This window comes from Oculina patagonica, chromosome 8 (genome assembly GCF_052425735.1).
Source record: "Oculina patagonica isolate OP01 chromosome 8, crgOcupat, whole genome shotgun sequence".
In the NCBI taxonomy this organism is placed as follows: domain Eukaryota; kingdom Metazoa; phylum Cnidaria; class Anthozoa; order Scleractinia; family Oculinidae; genus Oculina; species Oculina patagonica.
Genome location: NC_135765.1, coordinates 19,875,861 through 19,903,786, shown reverse-complemented (window position 1 = coordinate 19,903,786; position 27,926 = coordinate 19,875,861). Strand labels below are relative to the sequence as shown.

At 37.2% G+C, this 27,926-nt stretch overlaps 1 protein-coding gene across 1 annotated transcript; it reads right to left on the bottom strand.

Moving 5' to 3' along the window:
• Positions 1 to 428: 428 nt before the first annotated feature.
• On the bottom strand, positions 429 to 27,926 carry LOC144663824 (run domain Beclin-1-interacting and cysteine-rich domain-containing protein-like). Its single transcript, XM_078524886.1, has 18 exons — positions 27,736 to 27,926; positions 26,354 to 26,546; positions 24,974 to 25,080; positions 21,429 to 22,317; positions 20,764 to 20,867; positions 20,557 to 20,607; positions 15,614 to 15,800; positions 15,035 to 15,426; positions 12,803 to 12,876; positions 11,052 to 11,116; positions 7,120 to 7,237; positions 5,946 to 6,066; positions 5,798 to 5,859; positions 5,609 to 5,687; positions 4,758 to 4,832; positions 3,945 to 4,038; positions 3,025 to 3,097; positions 429 to 1,547 (listed from the first exon to the last, which is right to left on the bottom strand). Exons 1-18 carry the CDS (start codon positions 27,922 to 27,924, stop codon positions 1,460 to 1,462), a joined length of 2,961 nt encoding a protein of 986 aa, XP_078381012.1. The 5' UTR covers positions 27,925 to 27,926; the 3' UTR covers positions 429 to 1,459.

Sequence of the window (27,926 nt, the reverse complement as noted above, 5' to 3'; positions counted from 1 at the left end):
TAACTTCAAACTTCTGAAGGTGGCAAGCTAGTCAATACTGAAAGAAAAAGAGTCTAACAAACTTTACACCTTTCGTTTGAGTTCTAAGGCATATTAATAAACTTCATGTAAAAAAAAAAAAAAAAAAAAAAAGGAATTTTTTTGGAAAACCCGTTTTTTTTTTTATTAAAAAAAAAAAAAAAAATAGGGGGGGGGGGGGGGGGGGGGGGGGGGGGGCAAAAAGGGGGGGGGCTAAAACGTTGGCCGGGGGGGAAAAAAAAAAAAAAAAAAAAAAAAAAAAAAACCAAGGGGAAAAAAAAAGGGGGGGTGTTTTTTTTTTTTTTATGATTTTTTTTTTTGGTTAAATAATAATGACCCAATAAATCGGCTGGTGATAGTTACGGTGTGGTATGACAATAGACCTACTCCAAAAAACACAATGACAAAGGTAAGAACATATTCTATTTGATTTATTTGGACAGGCCCCTTAGGCCACTAAATAACGTTACTTTCTAGAAAGCCAAACTTCATTGTTAAAAAAATAAATTCATTCTAGAATTGCCTCACTTGATTTGTTTCTATATTCTGATTACTACATATTTCTTCCTTACCGTAAAAAGGCATTTATTACACATATTGTACAAATAATTATTACCTTGTTATTATTATTTTGTCTTTAACAGTAACAATGATATATGATTTACTTTAAAGATCATAAATACTGTTTGAAACATTGTATGTGGAAAAAATTCTAACTCTGACTACGAGACTAACATGAAACACAAACGGCATTGGCCTTGCTTTCTTTTGAAAATTGAGCAATAAACAAACTTGCACGCCCTTTTGCCAAGATATCAAATAAGGAAACAGCTCATTTCCCGGTGTTATATACACATGTACAGGTATTTAAAATTCTAATGCTTTGATGCTTTAATAAACTAGATTTTTAAAATGTTCAAAGTTGTCACTTTCAACAATTGTTATCTCCAGGCAAATATTACAATGATACTGTGCTTCCTCAGCTACATGCCCAGGGCCTTTTTTAAATAAAATTAAACATTTTTTTGTCGACGTCCACGATTAAACCGACTATAATTTTGTAAAATTTCGTTATAAGCATAAAACCAGTAAAATACGTCTTTCTCTCACCTCATACTTTTATTTTAAATTTTTTACTTTAGGAGGTGGGTGTATTTTTTTCATATTTCATTATTAATTTGAAGAAGCGCTCGTTAGAGAAGGGGGGCTTATTGGAGAGTGGGCCCTTAAAAAAGGAAATACGGTAGGTATTTAATTTCTTTATAGAACACGTAATGATACTATTACTGTATATGTAAGGTTATCGAAGGTACGAAAAAACTAAAGGTAATACAAGGTTATTACTGACATGCCAGAAAACAGGCAAGCTGTAGAAATAACCTTATAAATACTACAGATACTTCTGCGTCAAATAAAACTCCAGTCATTCCAGTTAAAGTTTCTAATACATTCTTTGCAACCAAGGTATGTTGGGTGGATCCAGGCTGCACTCTTCCTCTGGAGACACTGGTTCCTGTAACAACTGTTTTCTGGTATATAAAAAAATACATGCAGTCGCTTTTAGGGACGATTGTGTTTCACTCATCCCCACAAACGCCATTGGCGGGGAGGAGTGAATTAACTGCGTGGGGGACTAGACTAATGAATATACGGTAGTAGTATCCTGTATTCATTGCGAGGCAAAATCACAAGAAATAATTTGCAGGGATAGAGAACCCCTTATTCTGAAGTTTGATAGATAAATGTAACAGTCATGGAGATTTTATTCATCTTTTTTTCTGCTAATTTCTCTGCACATTATCTTAAAACTTCCAAGAATCATAACTTTGTGTAAGGCTGTACAAATCTAGGACTACCCCCTTTTAATACGAGGGCTACTGATAAGCAGTGCTAAAAGTTTATTGGTGGACTATCATAGTCCAGGGCTTTAAAAACAGATTTAAAAACAATTTTATTCCAAGAGTGAGAACAAAATGGTTGTTTCATTCGGTGACAGCTTTACGCTCACAGTCTATAGATTTTGAATGATTTTTACCTTACGACTGTATACAGTTGAACCCTGGTAACCCGAACTCTAACGGAAAAAGGAAAAACAGTTCGAGTTAGCGAGGTTTCCAGTTATCGAGGTCGATTGAATATTCAATTTGCCAATTTGCCTAGGTCACGGTATTTTAGGTAATTTTATTTATTTTTGTTAATTAAGAGCTTTAAACTTCAAATTAGCAGAGCCATCATAACAAACAATCGGAAGAATTGTATTTTAAAACTTATAATTTACTGTCTCCGATTAAGCCATAATTGCACTTTTTTGTACATGCATGACACCACGTCGAGTGCATCGTTAGAATAAATGTTGTTAAAAGCCAATTGCTCTTCATCAGTAAGAAAATCTTTATAAAAAACAAAACAAAACAAATATAAAAGCCTTGGCCATGCTTTGTTCTGTTATAAAGTACTCAAGGAAGTAATAGGAGCTCTCAGGAAGTAAAAAGAATCACTCGCCACCTGCAGCTCGTACACTTCTTTTGTGCTCTTACCTCTTCATTGATTGCTTTATAGTAACAGAACAAAGTACGGTCAAGGCTGTTTTTATTCGTTCACAAATGCATCGCTAGATGGAGGTTGGGTGCCTGGGAGATCCAGGAGCTTACATTATTGGCAGCCGGCTCCTAGATGGAGACCGCTCCCATGGCTGGCAAATCGTGGCAACCCAGCCATGAGCCCCTCACGCAGAAAGTAGGACAGACACCTGTCACACTGATAAAACAGTGGAAAGAGAGGGAGCCCGAGGGAAGGGGGAGAACAGACTAAACGTTTAACTACTGGGCAAACAACGTTCCTCTGGCCAACGCTAAAAATACGCCTGAAATCGAGAGCACATGGAGCCCTGGTCATATCCATGGGCGTATCCAAAACACTGCTGACCATGAGGGAACGCTGACGCTCTTTGTTGTTAACTCCATTAATTACTTATCATTGTTCTAAAACAAACTGATATTATTTTACCTTATACGTATTCTCTCACACTTCGGACATTTTCCCTCAACAAAACAGTCCTTGTGAAATGATGCATGGCAGCCTGTATGAAAATAAATAACACAATTGAGACAATGCCATGCTGATTTTAACAGGAATGTATTTGTGCTCTTTGTCAGCAAGCCAACTTAAACTCACACGATGTGCGTTAATTAGTTGTAAATAGTAATGAACAAATACCGTCATTAACAGCTTTCCCATTTGTGGTTTTTGGAAAACATCTTCTTGTTTTAAACTTGGCATGGCAACTGTCATCCCAAATAGCAACCCTCCAAAATACCATTGCTGATAGAAATACCGCTGGACATTTTGAAATATGAGCAAACATATTTCCCAATTATAACCCACCGATTAATTTTCACACGTGCTCATTGGACAAATACATCACGTGGTACAAAATTGGAGGACAGGTATGCAATATATCCCCTCCGATTTTATAGACAAGTACAACACAAACGAACAAATTCACCTTTTCAGGTTTAACTTTTTTAATCAAAACACAGCGTTAAAAATTTACGTAAACCAATCAACTTGCAGTAACAGTATTTCAACCGCACTTACACTGTGTTTATTATTGTAGGGTTTTCCTATTTACATGCAATAAAGCACGTTGTAGAAATTAATTGGAGGGACATAAAATAAAAATAAACCCTTTCTGGCTTGTTGATAGACGTGCTATATTGAATGTATTTAAAGGAAAAATCCTACAATACACAGTGTAAGTGCGGGGTGAAATACTGTCATTGATTTTTAAACAACTTCACAGCAAATTGCGTGGAAACTAATTAAAATCCTTTTGGGAAAACAGGGAATCATTACAAGACCTTTGAAAAAGGGCGGTACGTTAATGGTATGATCATGAAAAGGTTTGGAAAATATTGTCACCCTACCTGGACACTGTACAACTCTGTCAAGTTGAAAAGGAAATATGACATCCTCTCCATTCTTGCAATATTCACAAATAAATCCTTTGGCAAGACACAGCTATATGGAAGTTAAAAATAACAAAGTAATTCCCCAGTATTGCATTGCGTATGCCTACTGCGCATAATTTCATGCATGTTTAGCATGCGCACATTGTGGCAGTTTTTTCCTTGCGGCTGGACCTTGCCAGAGCAGTAAATAGCCATTTTCTTGAAAACGAGTATGGTGACGTTTTGAATTGAGTAGTAACTTTATATATATGGACCAATTGTCGAAAATGTGACAAGCAATCGTGACTATAATCATTGTGATATTACGAGGATTTATTGGGTATAAACAAGGTGCTGTTGCTCGTAAACGAACATGGGCATCCCCATTTTTATTTCAAATATTAACAATCAATAGACAAAGTTTGAAAAACCTCAGTGCAGGTTCTGTTTCAGCGTAATAACCTTTCAAGTCTGTCATTCTATCTGTCTAGTGTGAAGAGACTCATTTCAGAGCAATAAGTGCCAGCAAAATAGTACAGTTGTGTTGTGTGTCCACCTCTCCCCAGTCAGACCAGTGACCCTGCCAATTGTTCAAATTTGTTTGTTTTTATCCTCCAGAAAGTGACAACTTAGCAATGATCTGGCTGGTTACTTGACAATGCAACTCTTTTTCCTTTTTTTTTAAGTGTGTGTTTTGTTCAAGAGCTGGCCCAATTACTTCTTGTCACTATACAACAGTATTAGCTACATTTTAGCTGCACTCATTCAGTTGGTTGGTTAGTGACATACCTGGCAGTGGTTGATATGGGACAGGGATTCTATTCCTAAATTCCTTAGAAAGAGGAGTAGATCTCCATGATGAGCCTGCAGGACACACAACAAAATGACTTCTGACATGTTGGAAAATCTGGAATAATTTTAAGGTAACCCTGTTCACGCATGTGCATGTTTTAATGGGAACAAAATTATAATAATGATGACGATGATGATAATGGTAAAGACCATGACAATTAATTTCAATAAAGTTGTTATAAATAAATAAATAAATAAATAAACAAATAAATAAAATAATAATGAGATGTTGAGAGAACAAGCAGCATCACTGGAAAGCCTTCAATGTGGGCGAGTGTTAACTGACACAATCATGTAACTCTGACATTACAGAGATTGCAGGGCTAGCTCACATGAAAAAAAGGAATTTACTTGGTATGCAATATAAGTGAGACAGTTGAGGGTTCAAATCCCAAAAGTGAACCTCCATCCTAGAAAAAAAATTATTCCACAGAAAAATGGCATGCTGGAAATTCTTGTGGGTCAAAGGCCCTGGAAACCAAGACTGACACAATTTAACTCTTACTAGTGACGTTCAACCATTGTGGAAATATCCATTTTTAAAATATGTTTTTGAAGAGCTCTTCTGTTTACATGTAAATCAGCTGGGTCTTTTTTTTTTTTTTAAAAAAAGGGGGAATTTAAATTTATAAAGCTTTAAGAAGGTCTGAAAATATCAAGCTAGACTGCCAAAAGATGGAAGTAAATTACCGGTATTGAGTTCTGATCTGAAACCCACCCTAACAAATAAGGGAACCCTATGTACAGTATTTAATAATTACACAAAATTATGTAAGTCCTTACATTACCTGTAAAAGGTCATGCATGGAATAAAGATGTGGTTCTCCACAGATATGATCTGGCAACTTACTGAACTCTTCTGCTAATCTGCCAAAAAATAAAATCAATTTCTCTTTGAAAAATGTAGACTTAATAAATATGTCATCTATTTGATTTGTAAGGTTCAAATGAAGGTAACTCCTAGGAAAAAAACTTACTCATTTGCTTTTCGGCAGGTCTGAATGAAGGACTTAAAAAAGTGAAGTCGTCTTCGGATATCCTGCATATGGGGTAAACAATAGATTCAGATCAACGAAGGTAATACACTTGCAAGTACATGTGTAACAAAAACAAATTCAAAATTACCTTCAACCCATCCAAAACACGGAAGCGTTTATACAAAGATGGATTAAGATCCATGAGGTTGAACAAAGGATCAAAGTGTATTCTGTGTAATAAATCTCTTGCGAAGTTTGAAACCTCATATCTGATTGAAAGTTAAGGACATAAACCAAACTGGACCTTTGTACATTGTATAATCTTGGCCAATTAATAATCTTTACCCGATTAATAAAACCAGTGACTTTTGTGTAAACGTTATCTAGGAAATTATGTTAACATCTCCTTAATACCGACAGTTCTCTTGGTCCTTGGGAAAACTCTTGTAGCAGATTAATCTGTCATGTTCTTATAGACTTGTCTCAAAGAATAATAACAGAATAATAATGTATACATATATAATGTATTTGCGAAGGTGTAGACATTTACTTTGTTCTTGTTTAAAAGTTCTATATCAGCACAACAACAGAGCACATGATTCACTGGTGTCCAGGTTTGACTGTGTAGTAGTATTTCAAGACATCGTAAGGCAATGCAGGGGATAGTCAACTGAATGCAAACATCTACTGCCAGTGTACTGACTATGTTTGCTGTAAATTATTGCAAATGGCCAAAAAGTAAGGGATGAATACCGGTACATGTTACAGACACAAGGGTTTTTAGTTTCCTTATGTGGGTTAGCCTCAGGGTTTTGTAAGAGAACAATTTTAATAAAGTTCTATGTCCTATGCAGAGCAAGGTTGTTTGAAACAATGTCATTTTGTTGGAAAAACATTAAATGCAGGGCAAGTAAGGTTTGATTATTACATGTATTAATGTCAGGAATCAGCCTTGTGAAAATAAAACTAACACAAACTTGCTTTGGAAAGCACACAGCTAGCTACACTGCCTGTAAATCACACAAACTGTGCATTTTTGACTGCTGGGAAATAAAATAACCAGCAAGATCGGCCAGAAAAGGTAATGGAAGAGTTAGTCACAAGGAGTTAATGTAGCAAGGGGTTATAAACAGCCCCTTCAGCTGCACTACCCCCCCCTGTAGGTTTGATGATCCTGACACAGCAGAGACTATCCAAGCTGACATGACTTACAATGTTTTAATTGATGATTAATGACTTTGACAATCAACTTTATTGTAATTTGGTTTTAACAATAATTTATCTTTAAGTTGTCATTATTATTGTACATACTTAAAGGATATTTGGTAAAGTCCCATTTCCTTATCACTCTAGCTGGAATGACTTCCAAAACATTGCTATGGCAAGTACTACAGAAATATTTCCCAAGGTAATGACAATACCGAAATCGCTTCATGTAATCTGTAGGAAAAAACAATTCTTAATTCAAGGTAAATATACTTACTTATGCAAAGTAAAATGAACAGTCACCTATACACCTGCAGAGATGGTAAACTAAAAAAAATACAAATTCAAGACTGCCAATTTTGTTTGAAAGTACCTTAAAAATGGCAACCAAAAATGCTCAGCTGATCATGCAATCGTAAAACGTTTCAAATAATTATAAAAAATTGGTGTGAAAATTCACGATACATTTTTTGCAATTTTCTTTATCTGGAAGATCAGTCAACTTGTGTGCAGGGATACTAGGAGATTTAGTTGGAACCTGCAGGGGGAATCTCAGATAAATCAACAGAAATTATTAGCATAGGTGTACACATGGTACCTAATCTTCATTAAGGATTGCAAGAGGCTTGCAAATCAGGTTAAATCCTTAAACCTACAAATACTGTACAGTTAGGGTGGCTATTAATTAAGGTTACTGAACAGGTTCGCGGGTGCGTTCCACAAAATCATTCATACGGGATGTAGTTTAAGGAAAACACTTAAAACTCTACATCATTTTAAAGCTTAGAGAACCAAGAATGATGTGGAAATGTTTTTAACTCGAGAAATCAAATATCGATATAGCTTTGTTCAGTTAAGTGCAAATAAAGCGATGTTTATAAATGCAGCAAGCTCTTGTTGTAAGATAAAAATAATATCTCCATGACACTCAGCAGATGTTTGTCTTACAAAGTGTGTTGGGGATTCTTTTGATCAGATTTCAAATTAAGTTAATTAAACTTGATGTTCGCTTACGCACTTTCTTTGGATGGAGGCAACGAAAAGACTTATATCTTTAATTAAAACAAAAAAAAATCGGCTTAAGCCCAACACATTTTTGGAGGGTAGGGATTTATGTATCGTTGGGCGAAATTTCACTATTTTATGATAAATTTCTGTATGTAAAGTATCCACTCAAAGTTGGAAAATGCAATAAAAACTTAGTTGAGAAATATGTCTTAAAAAGTTTCGTAAACATAACCCGCCCCCTGGGAGTGGTCTTCCGGATTAACACCTAAAGACACCAATCAGGCCTAATCACCTGTGTTTGCCAAAACTCGCAGGAAAATGGCCATGAACACAGGCAAGATCGACAAGCGAGCAATGCTCTCCCATGCTAAAATTACGCAGGAGGTCCAATGGTGTTGACAGTTCAACACCTTTAGACTGTCATGTAATGAGTCACGCAAAAAGGTGTTTTACGATAATTTTAAGGTGAAAAGAGATTTAGGAAATTTTTTTCTGCTAAAGCAAGCCTAGACTACATTCTTTATGTACGCCTAATAATTATCACAATTTCCGAAAAATCTGACCTGCGAACCTGTTCAGTAGCCTTAAGAACCAAAAAACTCAGGGTGAGAATTTCATGTTTTGTGGGTTTCTTTGGGAAAGGATTTGAAAAAAGTACATTGGCCCAGCGGTCTTTGCTGTGAAAATACGGTACATGTCACATGGTAAGTTTTAGGACTTGAGACTAACGGTAGCCAACTTGCTACAGGCTAGTAGAAATGCATTTTTGGCTAGTTGGTTCTGGTCTTTCACTAGCCAGAATGGCTAGTTAAAATTTCAGGAATTTGATTTTGATTGTAGAAAACCATACAGAGAGAGAGAGAGAGAGGGTTGAAGTACACTGTTGTCATGTTAAAATAATCAAAAACTGTGGACAAGCTGAAATTACCAAAAATTTACCTTTTAACCCTTTAACTACCATTCGTACAAATTTGTACGAAAAACACCAGCAGTTATTAAAAAATCTCTAGCCTTTACATATCTGGACACATGATAGTAATGATTGCTTTTTATGGCAAAGTGATAACTTTCATAGCTTTAAAAGCCAACTAACTGACTACAACTCTTGATTTCCGTTGCATATGGTTGTTTGTTCAGCAGTAAATCTGAAAATGCCTGTTTTCTATCTAACAGGACAACAGCAAAAAACACACATCTTTGCTTCCATTTTTTTAATGCAAAAAATAATTCTGACTTCAAATATTTACATTTGCAGCAAACTTCAACCCTATTCCTTTCCGTTCACCAAGGAAATTTCCCATCAATCGTCCAGCAGACTCAGCAATTACTATTCTATTAGAGCTATGCTTGCAAACCTGTAATTTCCTCATTGTTGACCGAAAGGGATGCCTGGGAAAAACAGTCATGGCGACGGCATGGAAGTCTACCTACCTCTATTCTATATATTTTTTATTTGAAGTGTCGAGCCACCCAATCCTGCCAGCAAAATTTTGCACCGATTGCATTTTTTTGAAGTCAGAATTCGTCCAAATTGCCATGAAAGGTCTCGGAATCCACCCACAGAACGGCCAGAGAGACAACTTTACTCATGAATCGCCAACTTTCGATTCGAACATTTTTGGCGTTCCAAACAAGACAAAATCATCTCTCACCTCTGGTTTCTTTCAGACGCTGGCCTCTACCCACCATTCTAGCTTAATGATGCCAGCCTGGGGGCTTCTGCAGTGGAAAATGACTCAAAAAATCACTTATAAATACAAAACATGCCAAATCAAAGCCCAACAGCTCGCCTACGAAGGAAGCAACTGTCAACTACTGACGTCACAATAAAAATTTGAGCCCTCGGTGTTTCGAAACAGCACACATTTTTACTTGAACTTCTTATATGCGATCACGAAGTTCTACAGAATGTCTAAGCCAAGAAAAAACCTTTAAAAAGTCACAGAAACTTGGTAGTTAAAGGGTTAAAAATTAACCCTAAAGAAAAATTATGATAACAGGGCCAGTGAAGACAGCAAAGTGCTACTGCCCAAACCTAAGTTTGCCTGAGCATTCTGGCTAGCAGAAAATTGGTTTTGGCTAGTGAAATCAAAGCTAAATGAATGAATAAGCGTTCTCAAGTAGAATACTCGGAAAAAGATTTTCTGAGTTACCCCAACGGGAGTCGAACCCATGACCTTCCAGAATACCGGTTGGACGCTCTAACCACTGAGCTATGGGAGACTCGTGGTGAGCAAGGTGTGACTAAGCTGTTACTAGCCAATAAGCTAGCTGGCAAAAAAGTTAGTCTCAAACCCTGAGTTTTGAGGCACTTATTTTGATCAAAATACAAAAATAATTTACGATTAAAGGAGATTGTAGCTTGATCAGTGTGAAGTGTCATTTTAAACTGGATGCAGGTTTTCTAGAACAACCACCATGTGCCTATGGAAGCTGTATCCTTTTTAGAAATTGTCACGAGTGAAGTGTGCATTGATCATTTCACAAACGTTCTTGCTTGAGGCTAAAAAAGAACTATTTCGATGGTGAAAGATTTTGTATGCTAAAATGGTTTTAGCTTAAAAAAATCTGTTGTGTAAAAAATACATAAAAACAGTCGATTCACTAGCAAACTTTGTGGCTTTAAAGGTGTTATAGTATGGGATCCACAAATTAATGGGTTCCCAAATCACCACTGAGATCAGTGGGAATAAGAGGATGGGAAATGTGTGTAGGGGAAGGGGCGTGTTGTAAGTGTAAACTGTGCATAAGCGTTGAGGGACCAACACTACCACAAGGCAGCACAACAAAACAAAATAAAGATAATGAGGTTTCTCCCTATAAACCTTACCCGCCCTATTAACCATTGCCTAATCCCAAGGAACCAATTAATTTATGTATCCCATACTATAACACCTTTAATGCCACAAAGGTTGCTAGTGAATCTACTGTGTTAATTTTATTTTTTTAAATGGCGAAATGTGTTTACAGCATAGTGATGGCAAAAAAATCCATTTTCAGATTCTTCATTTCTATAGGAGCAAAGTATCCACACCCTTACCTGGAGCCACTGCCATACCACAGCCAGCACACCTGAAGTTTTGCTGGCTCATAAGTGCTTTCCTCCTGAAAGATAATGCAGAAACACAAATTAATAACAGTTATACTGATCACAGAAAGGTCACAGTACATTTTGATTTATCTTTTTATCTTCTCCAAAAAACAAATTAAGGAGGCTGCATAAAATGTGACCTGGAAAGCAAAAACGGTCAGGGTTTCAAAAAGAAAACCGTTTCCTATCTGTTTAGTATCGTTTAACAGATCATCCAATGCTTTGGCTGATGAATTTATGAATTTCATGAATATACTAGAAGTTGCTAAATTATAGCAAGTGAAGTGCTGCGAAGAAAACTTTTATTTCTTAGATATTGGGTAAATGGCCAAATGTCTTACGGTCTTAATATAAAGCTTGGAAGAAAATCATTTACAATAGGCTTTCTGTTTCAAGAAAGATGCCACTTTCAATAAAAAATTTCCTTGATATGGAAAGAAGACTTGTGGAACTGTTTGTTTAATCCAGGAATGCGGAACAGAATATTGAATATTGATGTTTTCAGTATAAATTGAGCAAGTTTCACTTTCGTGTTTGAAAATAACTTGGCTTTACTTGGTTACTTTTAAAATTCCTTTTTTTTCAACAGTTTGCTTTTTCACCTCAAAACCCACGGGAATTGGACATCGTGAAGCTCTCCCAGGGTAGGGATTTTGACATCTAAAATGGTCTGCTGGGTTAGAAATTTAAGAGGAGATATGTGAAATTTGACATTCGCTAGGTGCCCAAGGGTGGGGAATTCAATTCTGGATTCCAAAAAATGTCAAATTCCCCTGGGGTTGCCTGCCCCCCCCCCCCCATATCCTGGGGCAAACTATTGATAGGTGCATTACATTCTTGAAACGTTTTCTTGCCATAAAAGCAAGAGGAAAATAGAATTAAAACAGTAACAATTGATAAAGGAAATTTTAAAATTTTAAAACTTGAAACTTTTTGTAAAGAACGTGCACCATACGGTTCCTAACTGAGGTAAGCACATGACATCATATATATAATTAACAAACAATTCATTCAGCAGAAAATAGATTCCGGACGACAACTCTAACTTTGACAGTCAACAGTGTTGTTACTTGTAGTAAAAATATAATTTATTTGGGGAATGTTATTTCTTAAGGTGGGGGTGTTGTTTTGCTATGTATCTTTAATAATTATTGGAAAACTACATGTTACAATTTTGTCCGAGCAAAAACGAGGTGTGACCGAGCTAAAATGAATTTGGCCGGTCATCGTGTCCAGAGACTCTTTGGAAATTATTTCGAGCCCTGATTAACAACAACATACTAGTATGAACAAACTGATCATGATGAGTAGCACAGAAAATAAGCACAGTACAACAATGTAGTTGACTGCATCTTTGATGCGTTTCTTGTTGTATACCGAAAGCCTTCCCCGGTATAAATAGCAGCTGTCAAGATCATGATGTCATAGATAAGGAATAACGAACGAAAAGACCATGTTTTCAAGTTGGCTTTGTAACCAGGCTTTCTTACTTAGCAGCCCTGCTTTCTCTGGAACCCTGACCCCTTCAAGTGTTCATTCTTTTTTTTTGTCCGACCGACTGACCCACCATCACAAGCGATGACCTACAATGCATGGTAGCTAAGATACCTAATCTTGGACAGCACTCAACAAAATTCCCACGTACTAACCACTCACGTGCATGCCTGAGAGTTCATGGTTATCACATGTAACATACAAACCTTGGGGGTTTGTGAGCATGGAAAATAATCTGTGCTCTGGGAGGAGCCCACTCTGAGTTTCCTCTTATGCGACACTGAAATTAAATATAAAACCAGTAAAAATTTTCTTAACCATGCAACTAAGTCTTCTTAAATAAATGTTTATTTTTATGGTGATGCACAGTAACTTCCATTTTCATCCATACAGTGTATTTGCATCTTTTCCTTCCTTTTCAATGATAAGCGCAACACTTTGTGGCAATGAGGACTCAAGCTGTTCATATTCACATCAACATTAGCACTTTTGTAGTTGTCATTTTACGACGGTGCTATAAAAACTGCATCACAAAAGCAGGACCGACAACTCGATCCAGCCCCTACTGTACAGTACATTTACTAAAAACATGTTTAACTCACTGCATATACAAGCTGTAAGAGGTTCAGTGTAACACAGCATATGCTACCATAAATGATACCAGCAATCAGGCGGTCTCTTTTTGAAAGGGAGAGGGGAAAAAGAATGCCTTATACCGCCCTAATTTAAATAAACTAAGTGTCGTCAAACTGTCAAACCACTCTTTGCAGTTGGCGGCAAATTCGGACTCCGATTTTCACGAGGCGTGAAAAACCTCTGCAGGATAATTGTACATCTACAGTCTGCATAAAACTTCCCCATGTTCAAATAAAAATGCTTTTAAAAGCAGGGTGAGATGGCACTCACAAAGATATATTTACCAGCTGAAGATGCCATCCCTTTATTTCAGCTCGAAAAAAACAGAAATTCACCGACAAGAGAGCTCTGTTTCACAGCGGATAGCATCATGCTGCTAAACATTCCAACACCTCTGGAATATTGTTTGGTAAATTAAACTTTTTACCAAAACTCATTGGAAGAACTGCCCAAACATCTTCACGAAAACAAATTATGCATTGTTGAACACTGTTTCTGTTCTGCATTCAGAGAATTACACTGAAATTTATTTATTTTCAGCTAATGTAGAAGAAAGCACATTCTCGCAATAAACATGCCTCGTCTAGGCCACCAGCTTCTGACCGGAAGTCTCGTTGTAATATACGACAGCCAATCAGTCCAAACTGCTTCATTGAGTATTGCTTCTCGACCAATCAGAAGAAAAACCAGAATCTGGTTTCTTTACATACGATCCAACAAGTAAATGTATCGTGCCCTCCTACCCTGGAGTGATACGTAGGGAGAGAGGGCATGATCTCAGTTACCATAAATGATATAACTAATGTGTGCAGTTACTCTACCACTTGTTAAGGAATAAAGTGCCATCATTATATAAATAACATACATAATTTTACAAGACATTCTGTAGTTCTCAATTTAAATGTCAAGTGTGTGCATTCTGTTACAAGACAAATTTACTTCCTGTCTGGTTGCTATTCTAGTATTTCCAGTTTGGTTTTATGTACATACAGTACTGTGCAAGAGTAATACAAACGGATTTTGATGAATTCCTTGGCTTTTTGGAGCGATATTTTTTCATTGCGACACCTATTGTTTGGAATGGCGGGAAATGTCGAAAGATGTCAAAGCGATAGTTCGCTTCATGTTAGCAAGCATCAGAGCATGCAGTTCCAAACAATTACCAGCATATTTTTTGTGTATGTTACATGACATTACATCTTGTCAATCACATGGAGAACTTAACTTGAAGACAGATGAACTAGCAAAATATCGCTCACGAATTGTCACGAATTGTCGTTGTCGAAACAACAATTCATTGCATTGTTCTAGTGAAATATTGCTCGTAGCATTGCAAATTGTTGTGGTGGTTACGACAATTCGTTGAATTATTGGCCTTTGTTCTAACGAAATATTGCTCAAAGCGTTGCGAATTTCATCCTGAATTAGCAAGCGAAAATTGGAAAAAATGTCAGGAAAACAATATACGAAATGTGCGCTTTTCATTTGCATTACTTCTGCACAATACTGTACCAGTAATTTTGTTACAGTAGTATGATCTGTTAGTGAAGTAGATACACAATCGTGCACTTCTCTCCAAATTACAGGTTTTCCATGTGAAGCCTTGAAGAGAACAATCAGGCTTAATAGTTTATAATTTGTATTTGTCTAACAAAAGAGTCCATAAATATCACAGAGCAAGTGGTTGAGTATCAGATCATTTTACAATGAATTAATAGTTACTAATTTAAACTACTCTTAACAACATAATTATCAAAGGACGTTATCAAAGTGTGGTTACATGCAATCATATAAGTACTCACTGGTAATGAGTCTTGCTTGGATACAGGTTTCTGTGTTGAGGCTTCAACTTGTTGAACATCATCTGGTGCTACTGCAACAGCTTGTGGTAGGGGTAGTAAACACTGAGGAGCATCTTGAAATGAAACTAACCATTGCAGCTCAGATGCAGCTGGGTGCTTCCTGTTGGCAAACTTCTGCAGCAGACTTTTTGCTACAGTCTCAGCTGAAAGCTGAGTGGATTGCTTGATCTCTGCATTATCTGCTGCTTCTGTTAAAGGATCCAAGTCTGCAACCGACACTAGTGTAGCAGTATGCATAGAGAAGTCAGTGTTGTATTCCTGGAGTTGTTTATCAGATGAGGTAATCTCTTCCCATTCAGGACTAAGTTCATCTTCACTCTCATATGCAGATCCTAAAGAAATAATGACAAACTCTTCACTTTGACATCTCTGTTACATAAAAGTTAATTGCATTTTTTGTGTACCGGATATTACATGTATGGTTCAGTTCAAACATCTCTTGCTGCTACACTGTCTACTTTGGATGATACTCATATTTGCAGTTTTTACACAATAAGAGATTCTTTTTATCAGACCCACTTGATGAGTTTGTCCATGTGCTTGGTTCTGAAGTTGTTGATTGCGTGGTTTCATCACTAAAGGCAGCCTGTTCCTGCAAATGTTTTCTCTGTTTTTTCTCCCGTCTCTTTCTTTCAAGTTCTTCTTTCAAATGAAGGATCTCTTCATCTTCTTCCTCTTCTGAAGAGTTTACTTCATCACATTTCATCTAAAGAGCACAGATCACATAATGAAAAATATTACAACTGCACAGACAGCACCTCACGTCAGTTCTACATCATTATACATGAACATTATTAATACATTATTTATTATATACGACTAGGATAGTTGAAAGGTTCCCAACAAAAACGTCCCTTGGACTTTCTTGCTAAATCGAACATTATCAAAACAACTCCAAATTGTGCATGCAGGTTTGTTTACGTGTGCTTAACACTGTCCTGTCTTTCATTTCACTGGTCTTTGTTTCGTTTTTGAAAAATTACACATGCAAAAAGACAAGGTTTTTGCTCGCGCGGCTTCTTTTGTCTTTTCTTTTACAAACGATAAACAAAGGAAACCTTTTGTTTCTCAAAACGATGAAGTCAGCTAAAGTTTTGGGATTACAGGCCTAGCCCTAACCCCTTAGCTTAACCCTAGGGAAAAAAGCTTAACCCTAAAGCCCAAGGGTTAGGGTTAGGGTCTGACGCTAGCATAGGCGTACAAGGCGGGGGGGCGAGGGGGGCTGCAGCCCCCCCAGTGCCAAAATTTTTCGGGCAAAACGCTAAGAATTCGAGCAACAAGCCAGAGAAAAAATAGAAAATTAGCAGACAAATCTCAAAATTACAATCAAAACGAATTATATCAACAGAAAAAAATATTGGAAATATACTGAACTTTGTGGTTCAAAAGTCCAAATTTCTCATTAATCTGCTTTCGTTTCCTCTTGCAAATTGCTATAATCATATTCGATTTTCTCGCAAATTCTGCACGATTCAGCTGCAATCAGCTTTTCCATAGTTTGAACGTTTGCGAGCGGTGGACCCAAAAACAAAGCTGCGATACGGTTACAAATGTAAGGAAGCTAATGCTTTTGACTCAAATGAGCTCAAAACTTTCAACAATATGTTTCAACCCGTTCATCTTCTAAGGGCCTGTTTACAAGCAGGTAGGGTAACCCTAGGTGCTAGGGTTACCCTAGCAAAAATGGTTAGAAGATAGCCCGGGTTTACAAGCAAAATTCGCAGGTAGGGTAACCCTACTTACCCGGGTCAACTTACACCGGTTACGCTTCAGTTAACCTTGTAAAATTTTGTCGTTAGAAACTGTTATTCGAAAATAATTCCGTTCCAGTGCAAAAATACGACAAATTGTGAATGAACACGATGTTTCTTGGTCACCTTTCGCTGTTATTGTCGGAATTTTTAAACATATTTATCTTTTTGGAGCCAAAATAAAGTTGTCCCGGGTAGGCGAGTTGTCCCTAGCAGAGCGTTTACAAGGCGCTAGGGTTACCCTAGCAGCTAGGGTAACCCTAGCACTTAGCTAGGGTTACCCTAGGTGCTAGGGTAACCCTAGCGCCGAAGAAAAAGGATTCAGTGCATTGACATCTTTGGCCAACGTCACAAGATTAATTAAACGCACGTTCTGTTGTCCATGTCGTATGCCTGTTTATTCGGCTTTCAACCCATGCCATTATTTTTTCGGGCAACAAGGTCTCCGCCCCCCCAGGTCCGAAGGTGCCCGTACGCCTATGGACGCTAGGGTTTCATTCTAAATTTAGGGTTAAAAAGCTAAACCCAAGTTTAAGGGTTAGGGTTAACGTTAGCGTTTCAAGCGGCTGGCTTTCACTGCAGTCTGCTTGCGGCTAGCTGCTTTTTGTTGTTTTGAGCAAGACTATTGTAATCTGTTACCGTTAGCTGTAATTTTGAGGTGAAAGTGAAATAAAGACTGATTGTTGATTGAATACGTTTGCTCGTGTTGTCACACTGTTATACTAGTTTTGCTTTCAGTTAAGTGCCGCCGGCTTGCTCTCACTTCTTTCTCCACTCCTTACATCATCACACATCTACAAAATCCCGCGAAAACAAGATAAACTAAGGCACGAATCGATTGATTGATTTATTGATTGATGAATATTTAATGAGGCACAGAAAATAATTTTGCAAGGGGAGGTCCCCCCCCCCAAACCTATAAAGAATTTTTTAAAGTCTAAAACCAGGTCACTTCTCGGCAACTTTGTCGCGGCAGAACCCAAGCGGACCCTGTAAAACTCGCGTTGACGAAGTTCCCGGCAAGAAACCTCTTGTTTTATAATTAGGCCTTCTATGCGGCCAGGCTCAAACTACCTTGTTTGCAACATTTTTTCCGAAGCGCTAAACAGCGCTGTTGTACAAAACAAAGGCAGAAACATCACTCATATGATCAGTTCTTTGAGCGATGCTGTAAACTTACAGGTATTTAGACTTAATGATGTCCTTCAACCACCTGGCAGCCGCAATCGAGCTAAAACTATAAACTTTTCCGTTTTACTTTCACAGGCGCCATTTCGCTTAATTCAAACTCTTCCGCCTCTAACATGTGACCTTACGTCACAATGCAGTATCCAGTCCCACTCTACTCAAATCAACAAAAAACATGCGCAGCGAGTCGAAGAAATGCTTGTTAAATGGTTTCTCGTCTTCCGTAGACGCTTAGAAAACCCTACAGGGAAAGATGTACACGCGATGCATTGGAAAACTCAGACTGCTGGCTGACTGGGAGCACGTAAGCTTGCAAAATGCCTTTTTTTGCATACATAATTTCTGAAAAACGAAGAAAAGGACAGTGTTTAGCACACGTAAACAAACCTGCATGCGCAATTTGGAGTTGTTTTGATAACGTTGATTTAGCAAGAAAGTCCAGGGGACGTTTTTGTTGGGAACCTCTCAGTTACAGTAAGAGAGAAAGTAACCAATCAGTGCGCTTTTTGCCAATATTGATTTGGAAAAATAATATTGGACCAGGTACACTTTAATTACAGTTCTTTTTAGTGCAGAATGCACTTTTGGGTAATAATGTGAAGAACAGCTCCCCCTAACAGAATGTTGGTCAACTTTGGCCAATATGTTACCAACAAGCCACCGACAGACTACCAACAGTTTCCCAAAACAGAAATTCTACTGTCAAATAGAGCAGTAAACCCGACACAGAAAGCAATTAAAGCAAATAAACATTAAAGCAAATCAACCATGGTACTTACTAAAAACAAATTGACTGCTCACCGAGATTTTCTTTTATACAAAGTTCAATTTGTAATAAATATATCACCAGCGTAATTTCAGTCCATTGGGCCAGGATTGAAATCATATTCGAAGATGATTTTACCCAAAACTTAGGCAAAGCTTCTCGATACACGCACTTACTGAAATCGCCCTACAACGTAATGCATACCCTTATGGTATGTCATGTAAGTGTAAATATCATGTTTACCTTTTAACATTTTTCTCTGTTTGCATTATAGGTTGCAGCTAATAGTTTTTTGTTTCTCTATGTTTTCTTCGGAATTTTAAGTAAAAAAGAAATGATACATGTACACCTCTTGAATTTTGTTTAAGTGAGCTGTCGTCTGCTAACCGCTAAACACAAGTGCACTATGGTGTAAACTTTTGTATTTGATTAATAAATTGATATCAATTATTTTTTTGTGGGAGGCGCAGTGGCCTAATGGTAAGTGCGCTGGACTCTGGTACAGGTTCAAGCCCTAGCCGGGGTCACCGTGTTGTGTTCTTGGGCAAGATACTTCACTCTCATAGTGCCTCTCTCCTCCCAGGTGTATAAATGGGTACCAGCATCATAATAATGGGGGATACCCTGTGATGGACGTGCACCCCATTCAGGGGGGAAGAAAAATATTCCTGGCCACTTTGTGCTACAGAATCCAAAATACAGTCAACTCTCTCTAAGACAGACACCTTCAGGACCGGCTGCAGCTGTCTGTCTTAGAGAGGTGTCCGCTCTGTAGAGAGTCAAAGTAACATGACACCAATAATTCTGAGAGTACAAGGCTAAACTTTTGCACAATGCAACAAACCTTTGCTAACTGCAACAAGACTAAAACAATCAAAGGACCGCATTTGCTTGTTATAGCAAAAATTGAGAGCTGCTACATGTACAAACTGTAACACTGTAAGTAGAAAACGACCTCTTTAGTGTCCATACACGTAAGAAGAGAAGTAATCCATTAAAGCGTCATTGTGGTTAGTAAGCTTGGTATACAAGTATCCTTAGGGCGTTGACTACCGGTAACTTTGCTTTAGGTCAATTTGAAGTTTGGAAGTATTTTTCACTAATAAATCATGATAAAAACTGACACTTCTCAAGTGTCCGTTAATGATTTCAAAGTGTATGTTGTCCATCTTAGAGAGGTGTCCGTCTTATAGGGAGTTAGGTTACAGTAAAATGACTGAAAAACGGCAGGGACAATCACCAGGTGTCCATCTTATGGAGGTGTCTGTCTTACAGAGGTGTCCGTTAAGAGAGAGTTGACTGTAATCTCAGGCAAATAATTATGGGCCACTTGGCTCGAGGCTTCCCTTAATTAATTTATTATTTTTGTGATGGAGGTGTGGGGTGGGGAGCACCTGACTGAGAGCACTAGGTAAAACATGGATTGTATCGACATTATACTTGCAGATGAACACAATGACTATATTATTTGTTTCAGAAAACCCTATGCTCTTCTTGTAGTACTACAGTAAAACCCCGCATCAAAAAAAGTGGATTAAGTTCTAACACTCAGGCTGAAATTTGGTTGAAAAAGTGCCATATACATAAGAACACATTCAGCCTGAAAAATGAAAATTGTTTTTATATAACAAAAAATGGCTGCCAGTTAGTTAAGAATAACCTACATGTACTAGGGTACAGTACTTTCGAGTTGTTTATCACCAGAACTACTATTGAGCAAACAAGCTGCTAGAAATGTAATTAGGGTACAAACACACCTGCTCAATGGCAGCAATCAGTGCTTCAGATATGCTAAAATGAGCATTCTCCTGTTACAAAAGACATTTAAATAGAAAATGTTATTACCCCAGCAGCTAAATATATTCAACTACAAGAAACCTAGCTACAGCACTAAAAAAATTGAAAACCTTTGAGTAGAATAACCGACATGGGTTTCAGTAACTTTTAGCAAAATTGTTGAATACCTTATCTAATTCACATGAGCTGAAGTCCTGTGACGCCAAAATTGTTGCCAAGGATTGTTCTTGATAGGGATCCTCCAAATATGGATCATTGAAGTACAAAGATTCTACAGAGATAATAAAAAGGAATGACTGAAATGAATAATATTGTGCACCAACTATTATCGATATACAGAGGTGATCAACACTCATCGATCAGGAATAAATGAAATAAAGAAATGAAGTGTGTTAGGCCTCTAGAAAGTAATGCTAATGAAACCGAGGAAATAAATACATGAATAATGAATAAAATAAAATAAATGAAAAATAATTATAGACATATATTAATTTACACACATAATCTGTGAATGGTATCCTTTTGTGGTTAGAAAAAAGAGCTTTAATTCGAAGCAAATACATAATTTATAGTCGGTGCGAAGCATGGAAAAACGTGCACAAGCAAGCTGCAATTGGTTTTGATTTTACTTCTGATTGGATAACTGGCACAAATTTTTTAAACCAATCACTAATCGTAGTAATACAAAATCAAAGCAAATGTGGTGATTAACTTTCAACACTGATGTGAAAACCGTTCCAGAAAACAATACAAAAAAACAATCATAGACACTTGTAAGTACTGAATATGCACTTGTATTAATTGTAGCATTTCTCATAATAAGTATTCTTACCTGAAGTAGTAGGTAGTGACGATGACAATCTGCTAATGCCATTGTAAGAATCTTGCTTCTTACTTTCACTGCACCTTGGCCCTTCAATCAGAAACTCATTCTTCTTCAGTTTTGGTACACCTATTTGATCAGATTTCGACCTGCTATGTCCAAAAGCTTTTCTTGTTAATTGAGGGTCTGTAACAGACTCACTAGTACTGCTAAGTTTTTTGTCACAAGATCCGGTTTTAACAGTTGGAAGAGTGGATGTTTCTAACGTCCCATTATTGCAAAATGTACTTTTAGAGCAGAGCAAATTTTCACTGAGACTACCAGTGCTAGCTCTCCTAGGTTTATAGAACTGGTCTTCATCATTTCCATCAAACCATGCAGCCGGACTAGTAGCTGTCTCTTCACCTTCTGTTACAGCAGACAAGGCAGCATATGCCAAAGTTGCTCTTACATTCGGTCCTATTTTTGATGGTCCTAAAGCTGATAATCCTTCCAGAGGCAAAGTCAATCTGTTTCTTTCTCCAACTGCATTTTCTTTCTGAGAAGTACTTTTTTTATTGCTAATTTCAATGCAGCTAGGATCAACATCAATATTTCCTGGTAAATAACAAAAGTTTTGACTAGAATTTGTGGAATACAGTTGAACATTTTCCTCTAAAAGAACAGCTGGATGGTGAGCTGAATAATCAGCCACTTCGATCTGACTATCCTCTGTAGGTGAACCATAAAATGAAAGCATCTGAAAGTCATCATTTTCACTACTGCTGTCTGTGTTATTTGAAGAGGACAACTCATCCACAGGCTTTCCTTGGATGTCATCAAGTGATGACTGCACCAAGCCAGCATTAAAATATGCACTTTCATGCAACCACAGCTCAATGGATTTTTTCTTGTTTAACTAAAAATATAAATATAAGTCATTTTTAATCAGTACCAGTATTTTATTTATTCACATCTCTCTCAGCACTCACACAGAACATCTACTTTGAGTTAATTCACTGAATAAAGTGGACAAAAAAATTAAAAAAAAAGTCACTGTGTTTCTTATTAACAATTTTTTTTGGAAACAGCTTGTTAAATAAACATGTATCCTCTTTAAATTAAATATATAATTATTAGTGGTATTAGAATATATCAGATGTTAAAGTTGCTTGCTCATGATCAAGGACTAAAATTTTAAGGGGGGAGACTCTTAACTACAGATCCAGAGCAGATGCTACATGTAAAGGGATTTAAAATCCCTAAAGCTCAGAGGAAAGAAGGTAGGGATATTAGACTACAGACCAGTAAGCTCAGTTGGTAGAGTGCTGTTATGTGGGAGGTCTTGGGTTCCACTCCCAGACCGCACCAACACTCAGTGTCCTTTAAAAACTGAAAACAATGTGCTGCCTTTGCAACAATAATTATGACATCTGTAAATGGTTAGATGTTCTATTCTTCTCGGATAAGGGTGATAAACCATAGGTTGCAAGGAGTAGAGCACAGAGCTCCCAGTGTTGTGGTCTGGCCTTGTTTCATGGGTTGGTGCTTCACAGAGGGTTAACCTCATTCACTGCGCCTTTTCTCCTTGGACAGAATTGTCCAAGAAAAATTACTCCAAGAAGGCATCAAATTTGAGACGACAAGACCCCTGAATTTGGCTAAAATGCTGCAAGACTTGCCTTTTTTGAAGGAACATTCACCACCCCTAGAAACGCTAATGACCTTAACAATCAAAGAATAACTTTGTCCAGCCCATGGAGAAAGAAATCTATGAATCATGTCAGTCATGTTCTGATCCATGTCATGGATCAGAAGCCGAATTTTATTTGCATTATTAAGATCTGCACTCATTTGTCTAAGAGACTCTAGGGCACAAAGAAGACCTCACTAGATATTAAGAACACTGACATTGACGTTGAAATTGCGGAAAGTGGCATTTGGGAGTTTTTTTTATTTATTTATTTTTTATTTATCCTTTTTTAGAATGATCCTCAATTTCTGCTCAGATTGTGTATACATGACATCTTCAAGACGAACAAAGTGTGTAATTCATTAAATATGCACAAACCCCACTTGAGTAGGGTTTGTGCATAATTTTTAGCCTAATGAGTGGGTTATCCACAAAAACCGGTTTTCAAAAGCGACTTGAAACTAACTCGATCGCTCAAAAGCGAAATAATTTAAGAACTCCAGCTCTTTAGTTTCAAAAAAGTTAGCTGATTGTTTGGAAGAATGAGGCAATAGCATTTTTTGAAATCAAGGTAATTATAACGGCAAAGGAATATAACAAATTAGTTTTAAATGTTTTTTCGATCTTTTCAATAAACACACGCCGACAGCAAGCATGATTTCACAGTGTTTCAGGCGTGTCACAACAAATTATATCTCTGTTCGGAAGGGGCTTAGGAAGGTGTTAGTAACTGCAAACACTCTTAACTCTTCGGAAAACTCATGATTAAGATCGAAATGATGTGCTGAGTATCCTTGCATTCTTTTTTTTGCGAGCGAAAGTTTTCGTCTGTTCGACCTGTTAACCTATGCGCCAACAAGTTTGATTTTTTTCCATTGTTTGAGGAGCGTCCGACATTCAAGAAATAAATCTCCGCTTGTACAAGTTAACGAAGGTGTTTATAACAGCAAAAAGCTCTGAGAAGTCAATGAAACAATTCACGATTTACATTAAGGTAATTCAAGCGCCGGTTATGCTTGCTTTATTTTTATTAGCAAAAGTTTTTGTTTGATCAAACACACACTGACAAGTGTCAGATTTTATCTTTAAAGAGCAATGCGACAAGAATTAAATCTCCGCTTCTACAAGGTTTACAAAGCTGTTTGTAACAGTAAAAAATCTCTGAAGTCAAAGATTGATTTAGCTTCAAATCATGCGCTATTATGATTCCCGTTTATTTTTCCAAGCAAAAGTTTTTGTTTGATCTGTTGAATAAACATGCTCTGACAAGCCTGATTTTATCTTCGATGTTTCCGGAGTGTCGTGACAAGAAATAAATCTTGTCTGTTTACAGTTAACTCACTCCATAAACTTGATTTCATATTTCGCGGATCAAAAGCATCATGACAAGAATGATAGCTCTGCTTCCATGATGCAAAAAGTTAATTTAAGTGGCGGAAGACTCTGTAGTTTTGATGAGCGCTTGCTGGAATGCTCAATGTGCAATGGAATGTTTGTTAGACAACTGAAGGCAATTATACTGAATGAACCCGCTCCATCACAGGAGTATTGTTCCTTTCGCCGGTTTTTGCATCACGGCAAAAGTGTTTTATCTGCTTCTAAAGATGTTAGAAGTAAAATCGAAACAGCATATTATGAAAGTATGGAGATAATAATCTTTCGTCAGGACACATGGAATATTATTGTGTTTTTACAAAGTTAACGAAACGATTTGCAACATTTATGAAATGCGAGACAGAGCGGTACATCAATAATGACGTCTGTGAGTTAAAACAGGTTTTGGGCGAATGACAAAACTGGATGCTTGCTTGGCAAGGTCCGCATTTGGTTGTTTAGACCTCCACACTAGGTTGGTAATGTACTTTGGGCACAAATTACTCACCAGCACATCATCAATTTTACCAAGCAGTTGACAGTCACCTTTCTCAAATGCTTGTATACAAGTGTACATTGCTTCAACGTGAGGAGCACTTCTTAGAAATGCATATCCTAAAAATGTAAACGTATATCAATTATGTGTTACAAACAGAAATAAGGTTAATCCTAACCTACCACAGGCCAATCAGATTGGCCTGTGAGTATACTCAACACTTGATTGGTTAAAGCTTTAAGGCCAAACATTAAAGTGCAGTTAATGAAGCGAGTTGCTCGTGGCCCCTGCTGGGCTGTTACTGTTTATTTTGATTGTAATGTAACGCAATGGACCTGTATACATGTACATGTCTTTCTTGTCTCGAAAGGACAATGATTACAATGGCCGTTTAAGTACAAATGTTGCAACATTGTCTGGTACAATTATATCACGCATCTTGTATGGCTAGTCTTTTAAATATCTCTATTGATGTTTCGTTTAAGCCTGCATGAGATCTTTACTTTCTATGGTACACTATTTGCCATTGGCCTAAATTCAGACAACTGTCTGGCTATAAAAGTTTATAGAATGAACTTTAAATAGCATCATTCGCTAGTTGTATCGCTTGTGTTACTGTGAATTAGCTCCAAATTTGTAATTCCCACCCTCCCTCCCTTTGGAGGCTTATTTGTTGTTGTAATTAATTGAATAAACCCGGGTTCACCTCCTGCATGATGCAGGGTTTTAATTAAGAATCGTTATAGCAGGAGAATAGTGTAAAGTAACCGGAGATTGATTGAGGTTCTGCATCTTTATAAAAAAAATAGTTACAGGCCTTTGAAATTTAGCCGGAGAATTCTACGTAGTAGAAGGAGAATTCTCCGATCTCCGGTGCCTTATGAACACCCTGATGATGCTATCGGTTAAGTGTCGCAGCGACTTCCCCAAGCTTCGTTTTCGCTATTTTAGTGGCCCTACTTTATGCTCTTATGCCTCTTCTTGTCCCATCCAGCACGTGCCGGCAGAGTCGGCTCGTAGTGCTGGGGAGATAAGTAAGGCTTTACAACTGTCTACACTCTAGCATGATGCTGACCAGAAGTCAGCTCATAGTGCAGTTTAGAGATAGACTTCTAGGGTGTGTAAGCTTTTGGCCTTGCCAACTTGTCCAATCCAGCGTGGGTTTTACCGCTGGGGAGATAAGTTTGGCTTTCAGTCATGAAATGGAATTTCATCTGTCACGACGATTGCCGGTCAGTGTTCCACCCTTTACACCATATACTGTGTGGTTTTTGTGTCTGATTATTTTAGGTGTTTAAAGTATATCTTCTTAGTTATGCGACATTAAGGATTATTACTAAGTTGTAATAAGTTGATACCAGTAGTAATGGATGATGCTTACTGGTGGCTTACCTTGGTAGAAGGACTGTAACTCTTCCTCTTTATTTACCAGCTCTAACAGATTTGAAGCAGACAAGCTACAATCTAGCAAAGCTTGATAAAAACTGTCTTCTTCTCCACTGATAACTGAAACACTCTCAAGAACATCTCCTTGAGATAAGGACATTGAATTTGTGTTGTTCTTATCAATCTTGCCATCAGCTCCCTGTTTAAAAGCAAAAAAAACAGAAGCAAATAACTTTATCTGGCAAATAATTTGCACTACTTTAGTGGGTATTTCATATATTAAAGAAAAGTTAACATAATGTATCTGTAATAAATTAGTGGTTTTATGCCATTTTCAATTTTGAGACGTGATGATAATTTAGAAGATAATAAGTGAAAGCAATTTATGTTATGTTAATTTATGTTATGTTAATTACCGGTGCTGATTGTACAACTATATGAAAGCCGTTATATTTGAGCCCGAAAGAGGGACAAACTTTGTGGCATACAAACTAAATACTGAAATTTTCACAAAATTGTTTTGGCAAATTGTTTTTGTAATAACTCAGTTGTGAAAAATACTACAAAGCTATAATTTGAAAAAAAAAAACATCTATTTCTGCAGTGTGGTCGTTGTGTTCTCTGGGGAATTTGCAGAGAGTTCAAGTTCGCATCCAGAAGTGTGCTTGAGGTGAAAATAAACATCTTAACGCAAGTGTACAAACGTATCAATGGCCAAAGCCCATCCTATATGAACGAACTTTTACTGCCAAACTCTGAAATAAATGACCGAAATAGTCGATATGGCTCTGTCAACTTGGCTTGCCTCCGTTTCAAACGAGGAAACCAAAGGAGGGTGATCATTTAGCATAAAAGTTGTTTGTTGTTGGTGGTGGTGGAGGCTGATTAGGGTCCTTTAAACAATGCAAAAATATTTTTACTTCATTGCATTACAAAAATCAATAATCAATACACAGTCACAAATACACAGTCGTAAAAGTCGATTTTCGGAAGTTAAATATTTTCAATTGCAAGTCGTGTCCTCACAAACATAGAATGGAAGGCCTGTCCTTTCAGTTTCTGCAATCAAAAAAGGGGTTGACAATTTTATTTCCCATTTTCGTTGTTTGGCACGTAAGAAATATTATTTTCAGAGGCTGGCAGTATGAGATATTTTTGTTTTAAATAAGAACCTGTTTGATTTATCAGGCTAAATTGGTTCTTATATATCTGGTGCTTTATTGGCTAAATTTCAGCCTGAAGGTTCTTAATCCACTTGTTCTTATAGGCAGGTGTTTACATTATCTGTGAAAATTATATAGCCTTTAAATAAGCTTTCAACGTAATGAGTAAGCTTAACTCTTTGCGGTTTAAAATGAAATCTCCTTGTAAAATGAAATTCAGCTTACTTGATGTCCGCGTTGTCCGTGCTTGATAATGCGTTCCATGTCGTTTTTAACCCGTTTCAAGCTATCAGAATTATCCACTTTGTTTTGCAAGTCAGATATAAGAATACATTCTATCGTATATTTGAGTGCAAACAACAGTGACCACCTTTCTTTTGCATGTCGTACTGATGCCACCTCCTCGTCCGCCATCT